Source organism: Vespula vulgaris, chromosome 2 (assembly GCF_905475345.1).
Source record: "Vespula vulgaris chromosome 2, iyVesVulg1.1, whole genome shotgun sequence".
NCBI classification, from domain to species: Eukaryota; Metazoa; Arthropoda; class Insecta; order Hymenoptera; family Vespidae; genus Vespula; species Vespula vulgaris.
This window is the reverse complement of record NC_066587.1, coordinates 9,617,422-9,631,157: the sequence shown is the minus strand read 5'-3', so window position 1 is coordinate 9,631,157 and position 13,736 is coordinate 9,617,422. Positions and strand designations below refer to the sequence as shown.

Sequence of the window (13,736 nt, the reverse complement as noted above, 5' to 3'; positions counted from 1 at the left end):
GTATGTAGTTACGATTTACTTATTTTCTATAAATTCATTATAAGAACTGTCGTAAAATTGTAAACACTTTAAAGGATTTTTCTGATTTCTATCGGAAGTTGGAGAGAATTAGGAGCAGTGGATAGCGTCAAATGAGAAAGAGAGTAATAACACCGTTTTCGAGCTCATAACTCGACTAGTCTGGGACATAACTTTGTTAATTTCTAACGCTACGAAACAAGCAGCGATTGTTGACTAATTTTGGCAAAATAAAGTACTGTTTTCTCGAGGGTTTCTTTTTTGTTTTCGAGAGTGTTTCGATTTAGCATTGAAAGATTCAAGTATGCTTTATCACGAATATTTATTTTGGGTATTCTAACGCTACTACAAAGAAGAAAGCGAAGAAGAATAGGAGAAGGAAAAAGATCTTAGGTATATATATCTCTCTCTTTCGTATTTTCATGTAAAATTTTCTTTCTCGCGAAGAGGAATGATTTTACCGCGTGTTTGGAAATTCTCGATGAACTTGCGCGTAGACTACGCGCTTAATATTAATATTCTCCGTGCAACAGACGCCAAGTTTAGGATAGTTTCTGAACCGACTGAACCAGAGACTTCCGCATCTCTGCACATCTATCTACGTATAGGTAGATAGATAAATACATGCATGCGTGTATGTACATGCCTAGATAGGTATGAGAAGCTAGATACATAGGTAGCTACATAGGTGGTAATTACATGGATAGGTAGCTAAACATATTAGTATCGTTGAGGAAAACTTTTCCACGCAGAAAGAATGTTAGACACGTCCGTAATTTTCGATGAAACGTCTTTAAATGCAGTCGTAAAATTTCGATGTATCAGAAACGTTTCTTCGTCTCGTCCATAATTCGTAGCGAGATACCTAATGAAAGGATCAAATTTTTGAGAGCCATGCTTATTGTATATATTTATGCGCATGCCTGATTGTAAATCGGCGATAATTCAATTCCACAGATGACAATATGTAAATGACGGCAATAACAATCAAAAGGCGATAATGAAAGCGGACGTTGATATAGGCTGGTAAAGCCTAGCAGTGAGAAATCCGCGAACCGAACGGCAATCCCGAACGGCAATTCTGAACGGCAATCTAGCGGTGACCCATTTTCATGCTCCTCTCTTCTCTTCCCGCTATCCAATTTAATTCTGAAAATGGTCTCGGCCATTCTCTTTGTTAACCGGAATCATTCTGTTGCTGTACAGATAGAGACACCCGGAACTACGAGCGTTTATAATCCAAACTCTTTCTCGTCGATAAAGATTTCGTGGGAAAAAGGACGTGAGAACCTATGCCACGTACCTATAGGCCATCTAGTTTAATCAATAGTTTAGACTATCTATTCTTTCGTTTTTTGCTGAAACAAAAAATTGACCAAAGAAAAAGTAAGTAATTTCTTTTTAAGAAATATCAATATCATATATATCGATGTGCTGCGTAGTTGTCAACGAACGAATCTCTCTTTGAAATGACATTTTTTTTTTAACATTCTTTGATACGATCGAAAGAAACGCACATATCTATCCGTTATGTATAATCCATTTAGTATCTTACGCGATTTTCAAGTGACTTGTGTAAAATACACTAATATGTAGATAACATATGTAATTAATATTTCTTTGTATAGCGTAAAATAGACACGACCAACTAGTTCCGGATTAATGGCTAATACTATTTTAAATATTTCTGTAAAAGAAAGAAATTTTCAGTTAATCTTCGTCACGTGTAACTTGATTTTTGGTATAAATTTCAAGTCAATCTATTCAGCCATTGAGATAGAATTATAGATAGAATTTGTATGTATGTGTGCACGCATACATACGTGTTTACACAAATGTGTATAATTTATATGCTTTGTAGAAAACTTAAATAAATTTTTGCTAGAAAATTAAATCTATAAATAGAGATTTTCATCCATTCGAAGCAATCTTTGATGGTTTCTATAAAAAAATAAAAAAAGAATTATTATTCGAGAAAAATATTTCTACGAAATTTGAATACATTTTTGTTGCATATGCGATTTTTTTTTATTTTTTTTTTTTAATTCAACTTTATAGAAACTGGAGGTCGTGTTGAATCAAAATTACTTGAATAGATTCTCATTGCAAATAATCTTATGTTTGATACAAAATTTCAAGTAAATTCATCCAGTATACACATACATGTATATAGGTATACCTATTCATACATCTATAATTTTGATACGAAAAGTAAGATATAAAAAATGATATAAATGATAAAAAGGTAAAAGGGTTTTTAGATATTTGAAATAGTTTTTGAAATAATTATCTGTTAATTTATATCGGGATCAGAAGAGAAAAATAGCGCACAAGTAAAGTTTGTTACTAATTTAACCTGATAATCGTTCACACCTGAATTTTTCATAATTAATATTTTTGCTCTCTTCCTCTCTCTCTCTCTCTCTCTCTCTCTCTCTCTCTCTCTCTCTCTCTCTCTCTCTCTCTCTCTCTCTCTCTCTCTCTCTCTCTCTCTGTTTCACGTTTACTCTCTTTCACTCTTCCAAAAAGTTTTTAAAAAACAATTTATGCAAGTAACAACCATTGCGCGCGTTCGTTAGTGCATGTATTAAATGACCAGACAGATGAAACGTGGACGGATTGGGAGAATTGAAGTTGGAAGAGTAGAGCTAAAGATTTAGGTGTAGCAGCACAACTCAAATCGACTTTTAACACTACGAACGAATATTTTGAATGGTTTTGAAGGGAGATTTTGTTAAAGCGCGAATCTTTCGAACGAATTTGGAAGCCATCTGGGTTGCGTCTCTTGAATTGTTATTGAAAAGAAAAAAAAAGGAGAGGTTTCTAAAGTAGCACCGATCTGCACGAGTACCGTCGAGGAGGGTCGGACTCTCTCTCTTAAATTGCAGCTATTTTGTCGACCACTCGAGACGAGCCACGCGCGCCATATCTCGCTAACGTTTGTCGTCATCGAGAGCAAGACGACTCGAATTCTTTTTTCTCTTTTTTCTTTCTCAACGCCCGAAGCAGTGATTATTCTTCCTATCAGCGAACAAAATTTAGAAGATAAAAAAAAAAAGAAAAATAGAAGTAAGTTCTCTTTGAACGGAGAACAACTCGTAAACTTTGCTGATTTCTTAATTAGATGCGGTTTCTAAGGCAATCCTTGGAAAATTTCTTCAGAATTTTCCGGATCTTTTAAGTATTGATTTTTTTTTTGTCAATTTCGAAAGTGTCGTCTTCTTGTCTCGTAAGCGCTTTTGCATACACCTAGATACGTATATGTGGATGACGCTTTTAATGCGATCGCTTCAATCAGAAAGACTTTTTCTCTTTTTCTCTTGTTTCACACGTTAACTGATCTTATATAAAAACTAAAATGTTAGGACTGTTAAATTGAAAAGAAAAGAGTGCTCGGCGTTTCTCGATCTTCTTGAGGGCGTGAATTCTATCCTGGATGAGGGCGGTGGGAATATGAGAGAGGAAGGTTAGGGGTGGAGAGATGTAGGCATCGCGTCGTTATGTTTCGTGACAAAGGAGCGTAAAACATCGAGCGGCAAGTTGGAGGGGAGGTAAGTCGGTGGGAGAACTCTGCGCGTAGGTGTGCGTGCGAGGAAGAAGGGAGGATTTTGCGATGGGTGCCACAGAGGGTGGCGCAACGACTGGAAAGGATAGGGGTAGTCGGCAGCAGACAGTCTCCACTTATTGTTAGACTGAAGCGAACCGACGAAGAGTTAGCTATCTATCGGCGAGTTCGAGGCTCGAAGAAGCGCCTACTAACGATAAGGGACGCCGACCGTTTACCATCGGACGGATATAAACTTTTAGAGAAATCGACAATAATATCGTCGGTTAGAATAACATTTATGTCTTGTTTCTTTATTTCTGATCCACTCAGACGTAGATATACTTAGCTAAGTAAGTACGTATGTCCTTGCGGAATACGAAACAGGTATAGAATACGTCTGGTGCGAATGATTGTTGTTAAATCGTATTCAAGCTTTTTAGAATCGATTTTAATTAAAGGGCAGATTAATGTACAGTTGTGATCGAACGAATGGGATATCGTAACGACTCGATGTTTTCTGCGAGTGCTTACGATCGCGTAACGCTACGAACCGACTAAAAGGGAAACTGTGAGAAAAGCAGTGAGAGAGAGAGAGAGAGAGAGAGAGAGAGAGAGAGAGTATAAGGACGAAGGAAAAAGGAAAAGCGGTTGAAATAAAACCGGCGAGAATTTTGCATAGAATGTTTGCACGGCCTACGTCCTGTCTGGTAAAGGCTCTTTGGGCGGTGGGCGCGCGCACTCGTTGGTCGTTAGTGCTGGATGTACTGGATGAAGAGGTAGAACGTAAAGTATGGGTGTGTGCGTGAGAGAGACGCGTAGGCGGCGGGGGTGGTACGCGTCGAGACTCCCAGTCTCCCTCGCACCCAGCCGAGTGGAGAAGGTTGAGTCGAGTCGAGTCGAGTCGAGTCGAGTCGAGTCGGGTCGGTCGATATCCCTGGCTACAACGAACGCGTCTTCAAGGCGAGCTGCTAACGTACGAGTGCCCTACGGACGCTTCTTGATGTTTCATGTATCACCTGCTTGCGATTCGTTCCAAGGAATTATCCCGTCCATCTTCGTCCTTTGCAGGACAAATTAACGCTGTTGAACGTTGGAAAGAGAATCTTACGAAAATTACTTTTCGATACTTTTCTATGATAAAAACAAAATGTTGTTTCTGTAATATATTTCTTTCCTCTTTTCTTCTCTTGCATGGCACAGTATTGCAAAAGCGCTTGCAATTTTATGCCGAGTTCATTACAAACACTGAAAAGAATGACTGTAATCGATAAACGATAAAATAAGAGCTGATAAAAGATACTCGCGAAGGGAGACGGAGAGCGCTTCCTTGTTGATTTTACACCGTTGAGAATCGGAAAGCCTGTTGAGAATGGAAAGCCCTGTTATCGGCGAAGCGCGATCGCTCAGAAATGGAATATCGTTAACCCTTTGTGAAACGAGACGCTTCGCTGACGATGAAAAAAAAAATCCATTTGAATCCAAGAAATTTAAGCTCATCTTTCTTTTTCTAGTATTCAATAAAGGCCGAGTTTAAAATCTTGAAATAATAATGTCATTTCCCTTCGATGATATGATTTGAAATCGTCGATTGGAACGCATTTATTTCAAAGAGAAATAATATTTGTCAGTATATACATTTTCTAAACATCTTCATTTTTAATTAATTTGCAGGAACATTTCGTTATTACATATAAGTCGTGACCTTCGAGTTTCGAAACGATTCTTTCAACGAGATTTAACCTTGTCTTATCGCGCTTAAAGAAAACGTGTGTGTGTGTTTTTTTAATGCAATTGATATGTTACAGAATATATATTAAATTTTAAATTTATTTTATCGACAGATGTAGAAAAAGAAAAAATAACTTCTCCTTTTTCAAATGAGAACGGCGGAAGGGGAAAGGAACAGGTAAAAGTATAGATGATGTCACACCATTAGCTGATCAGTGCTAATACGATAAAGATTCTCTCTGGTCGAATGCGATGCTGTCGATGGAACTATATATGTAGGTCGCGTTTCTTTGGTGCGATGACGAAGTGTTTAAGAAAAGTTCGAAGGTGGTAGGTAAGTGGAGGAACGATGAGTACTGATGGTCGTCGTCATTGTTTTTGCTGTCGGATAAACGATTTTTCGCATAGCGTAAACCTTATACTTTATTATGACACTATGAATTTCAGTTTCAGCTGAGACCGCGTATTCGAAGGGCATTCTTCCAAGGCTCGCAGCTACATATTTGCCAAAACTTTTGTACTCATCGACTTTAATCGCGTTATCTTCCTTCTTTCTTCTCCTTTTTCGTCTCTCATCGAGGAAGACATCGACGACCGATGATCTCTTTCCTTTTGAAGCAGAACTGCTTTCGATCTCCGAGCTGGATTCGTACGTAGACAGATTTTTCTTTATAACTTTTGTAACGTTTCTTCCTTGATTATCGCTGTAGAAAGTTTGCCGGATCTGAAAAGAATCGTTTGCATTTTTACGACGATTCTTTTGCTTTTATCGTTAGTCCAGACAAAAATCAAAAATTGTGTACAATAAGAATGGGACCGCTTTCTTGCTGTTTTATAGACGAGTAAAATGTGTCATGCGAGGTGATTTAATAAGACAGACCGAAACGAGTCACTTACCGTTTTCGATCGATCATTCGATCGATCGTTATCGAATTGGAGGTCACATTGCGACGGTTTCTCAGACTTTCGAAGAAAGTCGTCGAGCAGATCGAACCATATGACTCTCGGTCGATAGGCACCTCCTGTCCCTGGTTTTTCTTCACTTTTTTCGATCTTCTTGACTTCCTGTTGGTAAGCCGATTTAAGGTTCTTTATTTTCCGGGCGACTTCGCGCGGCCCGAAACCCGGTATTTGCATTTTCCGTGATATCATGTCAAATGCGGCATTACGCGAGAGTTTGCTTCCATAATCCTCGGAGGAGACGTTCCAGAGGCACTCGTAAGATCGATAGAGTTGGATAAACTTGACGATCGTGTCGTTTGCCATTCGATGAACGTTCGTCTTTTTATACATTCTTCTTAAGACAGAGATGGAAGCACGTTAAACGTTTACTTTTTGTTTCTTTGTTTCTCGCAATTTTCACATTGAAACTCAACGCGCACCGTGGAGTTACGACGTATGGCAAACGGAGCAAACGAATGCACAGACAATTGCCCGAGCTCGGTCAACGAACGACTAGGAAAAACGTGCTCGTTCACGAACGAACGTGACTCACTCTCTTCGAGAGAACTCTTCGGGTTCTCTCGGTTTCTGTCTCCCTCTCTTGAATCCTTGTCTTTCGCAAAAATCAAAAAGAAGAAGGAAGAAGAAACGTTCCTTGTAATCTCAAGTAATTGCGATAAGGAAAGTTTCCAATGTGAATGTTTATAGAGGTCTTTTTACGACTTAGATATATTCCTTTAATTGTTATTATCATAGTAAGACGAAGAAATATTACGTTTTATTTGGAAAATTCGAAAAGCATTACCGTTAATCGTTTCGATTATTTCGTTTCACAAGGAATCGAAATGTCGATGGGATCGAAAACAAATTGTGGTTATTTCCCTTTAATTTATTTGATAACTTATTCTCATGTCCAGCGATACGAATTAAATTTTTAATTAACGTGTATTTAACATTTAGCTGGATGAATTCGCTTCTATACATGCGTATATGTTTAGGATAAACTTTTTGCAAAAAATTATTCTACGGTAGAAATATCACGGGGTTCCAGCAAACGCGTATACACGCCTGAATAAAAGTTGCACGTTACTGCTTGCGCCGGACAGGTATAGACGCATCCGAAGCGGCGGATAAAGTCCACGATGAATTGACGACACGCTGGCGTATTATATACGTCATGCATGCACACTTATACGTCGTAAGTACATGCGTGTCACAGAGAGCGTGCGCGGGTGTGTATCATAATCGGTGAACTCGAACGTCGCCAAGCATCGAGTCGATCGTTTTTCATTCGAAATCGTTCGATTTATTTGATCGCCACTTAAACCTGTTTTATCGATTGCACAGAGCGTTGGTAATAAAATTATTTTCGGTAGATGGAGCGTTTGAAGTCTCAGTCTGTTTCCGTTGACGTCGAGTTGTACGTATTATCCGAAGAGAAGAAATTCAAGGAGTAGACAGAGTGTATGATTTCTTTCAATATTTAGTAACATTCAATGCGATCGGTAAAACAGATAAAACGAGTAAAACGAACAAAGAAATCAGCAAGGAGTGTACAAGGAATACTGTTACGGACTAAAGTGACGAAAGTATTGAGCCGTTGCCTTAGGCGTAAATAAGTTCTAACATAGATTTCGTTGTCGAGATATCGAGATTTAGTTTCTTTTTTGAATACGCGCCTAGATTTACGAAATACAGATTGGCGCACACGTTTCTTCCTATTTCGAATAGTTTCGAAGGATGAATCTTTCATGACCGGTAACGTTAGGTTGCGTCAATTTTTAACGTCGTCCCACGGTCCACGCACAGCCATACCATCAAGACCAGAGGCAGGCAACTAGTGGCCCGTGGATCGCGGTCCACACCCCTACTACTCGCCTGTTCGATAAGACGAAAGAAGACGATCCCCACTACTTGACACCGGTGTACCTCGGCTTTTGTATCTCTCTATTTATGGATAGTCGCTTGGAGTGGTGGCTAGCGAACTTATTTAACTAGCGAGGGAACGGATTAGATATAGCGAGGACTATGCGGCCGCCCGTACAGGAGAAGATGTTGTTCATCCCTGGTCTAGACTGTACTCCGATCCGCTGTCTAAACTTTAAAATGATTTTGATTGGATTTGTCTATCTCCGAGCAAATATGATTCAATTTCGGCGACCACACGGAACAGGATCTCTACTTCGTCCATGAAATTCCAAAAGCTTGGAGAATCGTTGGATGAGCAGCAAGGGAGAAACGGTTACGACCTCGACTTTCTTACGTTCGAGAGTATTAACCTGGTTACACGTAACACCTTTCGCCGAGGAGACTGATGTAAAGCTTTTAGTTTTAATTACGACGGTTAGCATCAATTACAAGCGCTTTGAAATTACTTTCGTCTCGCTTCTGAATCAGCCATAAGCAATCATCTGCTTTCTATCGAACTCTTCCCTCTCCCGTCGAGATATCTGAAAATGAAGAATGTTCATTTGTAAATATAACTTTTTACTATATTCTGCAAGTAAATAGGCATATTTACGTTTCATTATTTTTGTCGGAATAGCAACAGCGACAGTAGCAATGGAATAATAAAAATGACGTAAGAAAAGGGATAATGCGTTGAGAAGGGAAGGAGGTCTTTATCATACATGGGTATTGCATACGTTCGTCAACATAGGAGGACCATGTCGGATAAAATCGTCGAAAGTACCTATGTCTCGATCTTGCCGAGGTTCTTGAACCACCCTTTCCTGCTACCCTCTCGAAAAGGGCTCCTCTTGCACACGCTTAAAAAATTGCCTGCTCTCGCTTTTCGTTCTCGACATCTCGCGTTCCTAGCTCTGAGCATACGGTTCACGTTCCCTCCATCTCTCCGAATCCTGCGCTTTGCTCGCGATACGTCACGTATCGCCACTACGTTGCCAGGGATACGGAGAGGAAAGGGTGAAAGTGAGAGTATCCGCGTCTGTTGTTATCATCCGTATTTAGCTATACCTATCGAAAGGATACCGTGAAAATTTAAGAACGCGCTATAACGAAAAAATGTGAGATCTCTCTTTGCTGTTTCTTTTCGATTGTCTTCTTCGAGGATGACACTATCCTCTCGGGCCATCGCAAAAATATATTTCGAGTTCTGCCATTATTTTGGACTTATCACGGTTCGCTTATCGACATCCGGCTTACGAGATTGAATCCAGTAAATGCGTCTGTGACAGATAGCGGAGTAACGCGTACAAAGAAAAGCGGAAATGACGCGATGGGAGAAATTCGATAGCATTCTTTCGCATGCAATGCGTTGGCTATCTTTTCGGTATAATATATTATAATGTATTAAATATTTTTACGTTTGTATAACGTTTGACACATACAGGGTAGGCCCAAATATTCTGATGATTTTCAGATTTTAGAAAAAGTTTAATTCAGGATTAAAGCTTTTCAATAAACATTAGTCGGAAAATGCTTCTTTAAAAAGTTAGCATTTAAAAATCTCTCAAACCACGGTTATTATATATATTTTTACGAATATCAGAAAAGGTATGCATTTTTTAACATCGAAATAAAAGTTTTAGAGAATTAAATTATCTTTCTAATTGCAATACGTTACATATGTTTTGAGATAACTTGTCCCAAGTTTATACAAAAAGTGTTTTTATATGTATATCAGATGGGTCGCTTAAAACTGAAAGCGTTAATATCACTATCGGTGGTATTATAACGCTTTCTTCATTAAAAAAGAAATTTCTGACATATTTAAAAAACATGTCTGGATTCGCTGTTGACGTAAATATTATTTTCGATATTTTTTATTATTTGTCATGACAACTAATTTTTGTGTAGTGGCGCCCTTTAAATTTGACAAAAGAAAAGAAATTCGTGCTTCCACTACTGATTTTCGTATATACCCCTAAGTGGTGTGTATTCTGTTTCCGTGAAGAACGATTGTCTGCTTATTTATGCATAAACTGATGCTCGGATTTTTTAATCCGAAACACGTTTCGCAATGCTCACATGAAAGAATTATGGTAGCTCACTCGGACATTTTAATGAGCTTTGATAAACGATTCTATGCTACAAATAAGAGAATATCTATTCAGCCGTTCTTGTTAACGAGTTTTAGGTTCTGAGGTATTGTTAAATTTTAGAAAAATGTATAGTTTTCCTTTTTATATACTAGAGACTTAAAAATCTTATAACTAACATTTAATAGAACAATAAGCATCTAGATTCGTAATTCAAGATTCTTATATATTATATATCATACAGTATTTTTTTTAATCAAAGATGAATTTTCACACTATTTATGGGGTAGAACTCCCAGGGATATTTTTTATAGTTTCTCCATGTGGGTCTAGTTCACTTAATATTATTACTGTTAATAATAATAATAGTAATATAATAATAATAAAAATGATGAGAAGAAAAAGTAGAAGATATATATATTTAAATATTATATATATATATATATATATATATATATATATATATATCATGTACAGTCTATAATATATAATGATGGTGATTTATAATAACAATAGCAGAAAGAATATATTTAAAAGATCAATGTACAATGTACAATTTACATTTGCTAGTGTCTCATAAAGATCTTTGTCTTTCCTTTTGGGTGCATTTCATGTGTCACCTCGCGTGATGGTTTTTCGCACGAATTCTCAACAAATCGTAATTTCGATAATTTGGATACGTTATTATCCACCGAAAGATATATCTAATACCGATAAGTAAATACGTAACGCTTCTTTTATTTTCATTCATATTCGTTTCTCCTTGACTTTCTGCCTTATAATTATGTAATCAATTTATAATACTAATTTTAGTTTTATTCTGTTTTTTCTTATATCGATCTTATTTTGGTCCTTATTGACTTTTTTATTAGTAAATTATTATTACATTATTAGTAAAACTGTAATTTTTATGATATTCTATTATGAAATCGATGTGAAGAAAACTGAGGATTCACTAATAATCAATCATCTATACCGACGTCGGCGTTTTGAAAAAATTTAAGCGATTCCAAAGAAGAAGTCGTTATTGCCCTGCAGATTCACTTTATTTTAAGAATTTGGAAAACTCTACGATCAGCAAAAGAGTCTTAGCAAATACGCTCTGATAAATTCTAATACATTGTTCAGACATGTATAAAACATGGCCGTGTGAAGTAAAAAAATGGCCGAATAAAACATCATACACTTTTTATGTATATACGAAAACAATTGCAAAAAAACATCCTTGTAATGCTCTATTTTAGATTTCCAAATCCATCGTTGAGTTTATTATTATAATGTAGAAATTTGGGACGAGCTTTGAAGAACGAAAACTAAGCCGAGTCTTAATAAAACATAAATTTTAATTATTGTGCTTAGCTAAAAAAAAGAATTTAATATACTGTCATTTAAAATCGTCTACAGTCGTCTAACTTGTCTCATGGTCTGAATTTCCGAACCGTCTTTCTTGGCTTTCTTTATCCTTTAACTTTATATAATCAGAATAGGGATAAGCGCGTACATAACGTGTACATTTATTCGATAACACTGATACTCACATCCCACAGTAATGTACTATTTAAGCGTACTATTTAAATGTTTTTATTATTGTTATATTTTATATTATATTAAATGTAAAATGAAATGAAATATAAAATGGAACTAGTTTTATAGAGAAAACCTCAAAAATTAGCGATGAGAGTTCTACCTCGTAAATAATATAAAAAGGAAGTCACGTATTTTGATTTTTATTATAATAATGTATAAATATATTCACTAATTATTATTTTTGGCAAAATATTGTTTTTTCGTTACAAACTTATATACTTAATTATATGTATTAAATATATTTATTACTCTCAATACATTTATCGTAAAAAAAATATGTACCGGTATCGTATATAGCACAGACCATTGCAAAACGCATGAGAGACTGGAAAGTATGAGTTCAGTCTCCTAATACTATTTACCCTAATTTACACTAACTCGATTGTTATGTTACGAGTGAGAATGATAATATAAATTTATACACCGATATGATGGATGCATAGTGGGAATAGTGTTCTCGTTTTGTATTTGTAGTTTATATCTTGCCTATATTTGTTGTCGAGTAAGTAGGTTTGCAGTATTTATAAAATTAGGAAGGTTATAATTTTGTTCACAGTATACAATATCACAATATGAGACTAGAAAAATATCAAATTTTCTTTAAAAGGATATGGATGACTCATATATTTTGAAAAATATGACCTTCAAAAGTAAAATTTTTCGGTTCTATTATATTAACCCCTTCGAAGAGATATTTTCTTTCTCAGACATTTTTTCTGTCATTAGAAATAACCGAGATTCTTATACTTCTACTTTTAGGTGATTCACACACTTTATATTTATATACATATGTTATTACAGTTATTTTATTGTTGTTGTAACATATCAATCTTTTGTGAATAACAACGAAATGATATCTATTCTAAATAGTCTGCGATAGACATTTGATTCATTTATTGAGAAAACAATTACGATATCAATTGGTCGAGCCAGAGTGTGAATATTTTCAAGCACGAAAACGAGAGAAAAGTTTTCGTTCCGTAAAACTTACACAACCAATAGCATAAAAAATCTGTTGAAAGATATTCTCGCTCAATGCTGCAAGAAAATGAAACTAACTTGTTCGTAGAATATAAAGTTATTAGTTGAGATATTCAGTTTACTAAGTTACTTGGAAATAGGTCGATGTTCTAACGACATTCGAGTATTTGTAGACTGGTCATCGTTATATTCCACATTTTCGCTCTATGAATATAACAATTTTATACATTGATTCATGCAAATGCTCGTCTAAAGAGTAATATTAGGAAACGTATTGAATTCGTTTATTCGTACGTATGGTTTATAAACAGGGTTTGTTTTATCTTACATATTTTTGCCTTATACACGTGTTTGTGTTTGTGTGTGTGTATAAAACTTTGTTACAGTCTGAGTTCAGGTTTGTAACTTCTATCCTTCAATCCCTTCTTTTTCTTTCTCTGTTGGATAGAAGGAAATTTAAGAAATGTCTCGCCGTTATTACGTAGACTCTTTCGGAGTCTTTCAGACGGTCTCGTATTATCAGAGTGGTTTTTCTCAAAAAAGCAAGGAAAACAACGATAGTGGAGGCTTTGCCTTTTTTCTCCTTTTCTTTCGCTATACTCCAAGGAGGCATCGAGAGAGAGAGAGAGAGAGAAAGGTAAAAATCGAGAGATGATCTCGCCCTCCTGAGTCTATTTACGCGGACAAATGTTTACAATAAACTGGCAGCGTAGTAATTTTCCTGCGCCACGTGCCTTCGGCCATAGACAAAAGAGTTATTGTCTAGTGCTACCGTCCTATAGAGGATTGTTCCTCTATGAAGGAGAAGGAGAAAGGGGAGGAAAGAAAAAGTGGATGGGAGTGTGCGTAAGAGATAGAGAGATAGAGAGATAGAGAGATAGAGATAGAGAGAGAGAGAGAGAGAGAGAGAGAGAGAGAGAGAGAGAGAGAGA

The 13,736-nt window shown here is 36.5% G+C and overlaps 2 protein-coding genes across 3 annotated transcripts in view; one reads left to right on the top strand and one right to left on the bottom strand.

Annotated features, from left to right (window-relative positions):
• LOC127072729 (uncharacterized) overlaps positions 1-13,736 on the top strand; it is a 99,735-nt gene that overhangs the window by 18,150 nt on the left and 67,849 nt on the right. The gene's annotated exons all lie outside the window — the stretch shown is intronic.
• Positions 5,198-8,680, bottom strand: LOC127072745 (uncharacterized). The gene is made up of 2 exons (XM_051013409.1): positions 6,191-8,680; positions 5,198-6,017 (listed from the first exon to the last, which is right to left on the bottom strand). The coding sequence occupies exons 1-2, from the start codon at positions 6,584-6,586 to the stop codon at positions 5,604-5,606; spliced, it is 810 nt and encodes a 269-aa protein (XP_050869366.1). The 5' UTR covers positions 6,587-8,680; the 3' UTR covers positions 5,198-5,603.